The sequence below is a fragment of the Ixodes scapularis genome, unplaced genomic scaffold (assembly GCF_016920785.2).
Source record: "Ixodes scapularis isolate PalLabHiFi unplaced genomic scaffold, ASM1692078v2 PGA_scaffold3__209_contigs__length_174095766, whole genome shotgun sequence".
NCBI lineage: Eukaryota > Metazoa > Arthropoda > Arachnida > Ixodida > Ixodidae > Ixodes > Ixodes scapularis.
In genome coordinates, this window is record NW_024609868.1 from 40290791 (window position 1) to 40296829 (window position 6039).

The 6039-nt window shown below is 44.1% G+C and overlaps 1 protein-coding gene across 1 annotated transcript in view; it reads right to left on the reverse strand.

Moving 5' to 3' along the window:
- Positions 1–5079: 5079 nt before the first annotated feature.
- Positions 5080–6039, reverse strand: part of LOC8024453 (glutamate dehydrogenase, mitochondrial) — a 16472-nt gene continuing 15512 nt past the window's right edge. The window contains exon 11 of the mRNA XM_029981679.4: positions 5080–5540. Coding sequence (XP_029837539.1) covers positions 5421–5540 — 120 coding nt within the window. The 3' untranslated portion in view covers positions 5080–5420. The remainder of the gene's footprint in view (positions 5541–6039) is intronic.

Sequence of the window (6039 nt, forward strand, 5' to 3'; positions counted from 1 at the left end):
TTCTACAGCAGTTTTTTTCACTCTAGATGTTGCAAGAAAATGTCCAGGTGTTAATGGGCTTCATTCCTGCTGACTCCTCCGTTTAGTGGTTCCGCAGATTAGAAAAGGCTAAAGTATATTTAACTTGCCAATGTCACTTCAAGTTGCTGCCTCTGAAAAATTTTCTAAACTTGCATTTTGCGCAGTTTATGTTGAGGGGCCCGTTTTCTGTTTCACTGAAACATTATGAACTTTTTTGTACAATCCCAGCCAATTTGAGCTAGACATGTGACGTGCTATACCGTCAGTGCCAGCTGCCACTGAAACATTATGAACTTTTTTTGTACTATCTCAGCCAATTTAAGCTAGACATGTGATGTGCTATACCGTCAATGCCAGTTGCCATATGCACCACAAACTTAGTGCACGCTGAACAAGAGACTTGCAGTCTCTGCGCTGCTTTCTGCATCCAATTACACTACTTTCAAAAAGTCCCTGCGTGCAACACCGCACACTTTGCGTTATGGGGGACTCTTAGGCCATGGAGAAGAGTGGCATGGTTTTGATTTTGATTGCCCCTTTTACAAACTGACTCACCTCAGCACTGCGTGAAAATAAAGTTGGCGCTCACTTGCATTGCACCCATTCGACTTTGCAAGAGTCTTCGTTAAAGCATGAACCTCCAGCACCCGTAAGGACCTGCCTAGATTTAGCGTCATTAGTATGACCGGCAGTGGGTCCCATGTCTTTCTGGTGGCCTGGCTACCTGCAGCATGACCCTCCCGGGTCAAGGATCATTTAAGAATCGTAGGACATTAAGACAGTGGAACAAGACAATTGACCCAGTACACTTCTTCCTTTGTTTACCTGCGCACAAACTCCAGTATGTCAAGAGCCCCAAAAAACGTGCCCCAGCATTCTGTCCATTTTTGTAGGCAACACCACAAGTTTAAAGAAAGTACCATATTCGAAGATGCATGAACTGTATTTGGTCGTGACGGGATGTCGTGAATTGAAGTTGGTAAATCAAAACCGAAACGGTGGCCGAAAGGTACCCAAGATACTTTGCACGGCCCCACACCGCTTTGGATCGCTTCGATTTTGAAAGAAGCTCGTTAGCCGGCCAGTCGACGATATTTGCAATGACCTCTTCCGCTCACTCTCTGCTTCGCTCGAGCTTCGCCATAGTAAGGCGCCGAGAGGAGCATTGTCGCACGCCGTACTAAGTGGACAAAAACTCGCAGTGTAGAAACAAGCACTTTGGTTAACGTTCCTTTGGTTCTGCAATGCCAGACATCGCTACACAGAGAGCCATCCAAGATTCAATGCATAGCATGTTTGCCATCACATTTGCATAAACAGCATTTCAAACGACCTGCATTTGCTTCATGAAAATCAAACGTTTGCAAAACACTTGGCCGGCACATTTCCATAAAGATGGGCGAATATTCGGTCATTATGAATAGCCAATCGAATTCTCTTCTATTCGGCATTCGCTTCGAATCAAATTTAAGTATTCAACAATATTGAATTATTCAGCAATATAGGATTATTCGACTTTTCTAAATACAGTCAAACCCGACTATATCGAACCCGCTTGCATCAAATTATTTTTTATATCGAGAAATTTTTGTGCACAGTAATGTTAGTGATAATATATAGCAAAAACTATGGTTGCATTGAACAAAAATAGCAGCCGCTACCGATATATCGAACTGCCAAGAGCACCGTTTTGCTCTGCAAGCTGGCTTTCCCCCAATGCGAGGGACTGCATTGAGGGAAAGCCAGCTTGCCAAGCACACTAATTTTTTTATATATATTTTTTTATTTATTTTATTTATTTTTTTTTTTTTTTTTTTGGGGGGGGGGGGGGGGGGGGGGGGGAGGCGGCCGCGTTGATTGCAGGGAAAAGAAAAGAAAATACAGCTTTTGCGGAGGGAGCGGAGAGTCTGCTCCGTGCTCCCTCTCCCCTCTCCGTCCGCAAAAAAGAATGAGTAAAGCTATACGCACTCCGCAGTGCGCTTCGCGCGGAAATGGCTATACGCACTCCTCCGAGAGATCATGCCGCTCGGGCCACCCTTTTCGAACGGCGCGTGAATCACTGGGGCGCTCGTTAACACAGCCCCCCGCCTGCGTTCACGCCGCTTCGCGGCGACAGTATCGGCTGCTAATTACAAAGCGTAACCAGTACACGCCGCTTCGCGGCGTCCAGCCGGCAATCCAAGCCCCGCTGTCCCCGATCGCACCTCCGGAAAGGGAGTCCGATACCATTTAGTTCTGCGAAGTTTCTCGACAACATTCGATTTTTTAAAAAGAATATTGTTTTCTTCCAAGCGGTTAACGCGGCCACCCGGGAAAAAAAAGCCAGCTTGTTCTGCTAGCTGGCTTCCCCCAACGCAGCCACCTGTTGTAGGGGAAAGCCAACTTGCAGGGCAAAGCGGCGCTCTGCAGAAGGTGCTCCCGCTCGGACGTGCTCCGTGCTCTCGGCATAGTTCGGCGCTAATGCGCGAATATAGAGGCAGCGGCCTCAGCATTTTGGAGTCCGTCGATAACGTAGAAAAATATCGTTATCGCGGATGCAATGAAAAAAAATCAGCAGAAGATGCAAGACTAGTTCAATGCATAATATTTCAGCAGAAAGTGGATTTTTGAGTCAAATTCATTAAAACTTTTATATTGAATTACCCGCTATATCGAACTGGTAGACGTTTTCTTGCGAGTTCGATATAAACGGGTTTGACTTACTCCGGCTGGCATTTCCGGCCAGGTGGCGAAAGCTTCCGACCATTTTGACCATTTTGTGCTCCCGAACTCAATACAGTAAAACCTCGTTATAACAAAGTTGAAGGAGCGGTCGTAATTATTTCGTTATAACTAGGGTTCGGAGTTTTCGGTTTAAACCGATAAAAACCGATAAAAGTACGCCGAATTCAATTTCGGAAATTCGGTTTTAACCGAAAAAAGTCAGTTATTAGGTTCGGTATTTTCGATTTAAACCGATAAAAACCGATAAAAGTACGTCGAATCCATTTTCTGAAAATCAGTCTTAACCGGAAACGGTCACTTTAACCTTCCAGTCGTACCGCATTGCCGTGGCGAAAAAGTGGAACGACAGTGTCTATCGAAACGTTTCCGAATCTATGGGATACACGGGTGCCATCACGACGTGTTGGTTTATTGTGCGCATCATCGATCGGAACGGAAAGTCCGAAATGCCCCATGACTTCGCCATGTACGGGCGTGTTTTCAAACTCGTTGTAAGGAAGACTGATTTGATGAAAGCTCTGCATGTTGTGTTGTGCTTCAAAACGTCGCACCGTGTCTCTTTTGGTGCTCACAATTGGTTGATTGGCCGATTTTGACTCAGGCAGCGCTTCATCTCCTCAGCCTGCCAGTGTCCAGTACGTGTTAGCGTTGAGAGGGTATTTTTGAAGCTCAGTGTCATATTAACAGGAAAGAAAGAGTGCGGAACAACGAAGAGAACCTGGGAAAGTACATGTCTGTGTACTGTAATAAGAGCACGTAATCCTGGTAAACAGAAGGTGAAGTTCCATGTTTTTTGGGCATAGGCTTCATATCTGATTTCTTTTACTTCTGTTTTTTTTTATTGATTCTTTACAGTTGCACACATTTGCGAAATAAAGTGTCCATTTCTTTTTCAATATATCTGTGCCGTTATTAATTGAGTGATATAAAATATCAGAGCTACAAGGATCATCTCATCCGGTGTCCGTTGATGTTTATTTTATATACACCGAAAAAAGCCGATAAATTTTGGTGGGCATAAATAAACGCCGAAAAAAACCGAAAATTGAATTTTAAAATAAACACCGAAAAAAGTACGGCGAATTTTGAGAAAATAGAAACCGAAAACGCAGAACCCTAGTTATAACCATTAGTTTGTTATAGCCAATGTCCATTTCTTCCCACTATTAGCAAGCAAGGGGAATTAATATTGCTTTGTTATATCCATGTTTGTTATGTCCCGTTTTGTTATAACGAGGTTTTACTGTACACTCGAAATTAACAATTACAGTACTTGTAATACCAAATAAGAGCAAATATAAAACTATAGTTTAAACATATCTTGTGGTATTCGCTGCTTGTACTATTTGCTTCGAAATTATTCGGCCAAATCACTATTCGCTTTGAATTCGATTCGGACCCAAAATTTTCTATTCACCCATGCCTACATTTCCAGCTTTTATTTCTGAACCAGTTGATGCAGCTTTGTCATTTTAATGCAGATGTGGCTCTGCCATGATGCAAATATTGGCCAATACAATGAGCACATATATGCACCAATGTGCACCAAGTTTTGCAGGGCATATGACAGGCAACACCAATACTACTGCACACCAATGTAACATAGCCAGATTTTTTTTTTGGGGGGGGGGGGGGGGGGTTGTTTTGTCTGTTACTGCTGCGCACCCAAATTGTGTCAATAATGGCCAGGGTTGTAGTGTCAACTCCACTTTACCAAAGCATGTTCTCGCATGCTTACATATGGTCTTGCACGGGCAGTGCATTCTTTGTGAAGGTTGCACATTGCCTGCGCCCGTTTTTCAAGAGCACTTGTCTGCTCCAGTCAGGTCTGATTAGAACAAGATAATAACAGGTCTTCGAGAGCACAGCATGAAGCCTTATGCACACATAAGTCCCATTGGAAGATGCCCGCATAGCGGCAGACAGAATGTTTCTTAGAGAGCGTGTCTCTGCGTTCCTCAGATGCCCTTTCCAGGGCTAGCACCTTGACAGTCACTTCCTTTATTTTTGTATGGACTGCCAAATCTGTGGCATGTCAGCCGCTACACCTGCAACCCTCGACAGCTTGCACCATCGGAGCCAATGCTGCTATCGACAGCCCTCGAGCAACAAATTTGGGGTACCGTTTGGAGACAACAGACGTCATGCGACCCATCTTTTGTGCACCGAACACGGCCGGCAATTCAAAGTTTGTAGAATCGCTCGACTTTGGAAGTTTAAAAGCTTGAATCGTGTAAACTATTCAAATAGTATAGCAGACCAAAATTTATATGCTTCACATCCATTCTTTTTTAACGGGTGTGTCAGCACAGAAAAGGTAGCCGAGACCGGACGTTCAACTAACAATGATTTATTTCCTCCATGGTGGCAGCTTGCCACTGGCAAGGGGAGTCGGTAGACATGGCACTCTACCCAAGTTTGCATCATTGGTCGTGTTTTGGAAGCGTTGAGCTAGCTGGTGAGGATAAGCTTTGAAGCTTGGATCATGCGCTTGCTTGCTCAAGCTGCTGCTAAGTTTCGGGAATTAAAACAGTGTTTAACAGAAGGGGGGCAGTGAGAAAGAGCCTAGATGCTGCTTAAGCCAGAAAACTAGTATGTGGTGGGACACTTTTGTTAAAAAAAGCCGAACGGTGGAAGGTGCCTCCTCGGCGTGTGTGGAACGGAAGATACATAAGTTAGGTGAAGGTGAGGCCAGCTTCGCGGTAGGTCAGGTAGATCTTCTCGATGGAGTTGACGTAGGCGGCAGTGCGGAGGTCCAGGCCCAGGTTGTACTTCATGGCAGTTCTCATGATTTGCTGCAAGCAGGAAATGCAAAAGAGAAGATGTGGGCGACACATTGGCCCAGCTAGTCACAACTAGAACGTAGGGCCACTAGCAATATATAACATCTCGGCGAGAAAAAAAAAAAAAAAAGCTGGCTCTGTTTTAGAACAAATGCCTCCCCAATGAAGGAGTGTGTTTTGATGCATGAAAATTTCCGGTGTGCATAACCTTAAATTAGAGGGAGAAAAGTGAGTAATTACCCTATTGTCATAGCAGCAGTGATCAAATCAAGCTCCTACACGTGCTAAAAATCTAAAGTTCCTTCAGCTTAATCTACCAATGGAACTTCAGCGAGTATGGTGCAGCAATGGCATTTTAGTGTCATTGCTCATTAATTATAGTACACCTGTGGATTCAATGTCACTTCAACACCTCTTGGCCGAGATTGCCATGGTTGTATATTAAAATTTATAACTGGTTTAATATTGTACTTAATGGAATAAAAAATAAAAAGAGCAACAAAGTTATTAC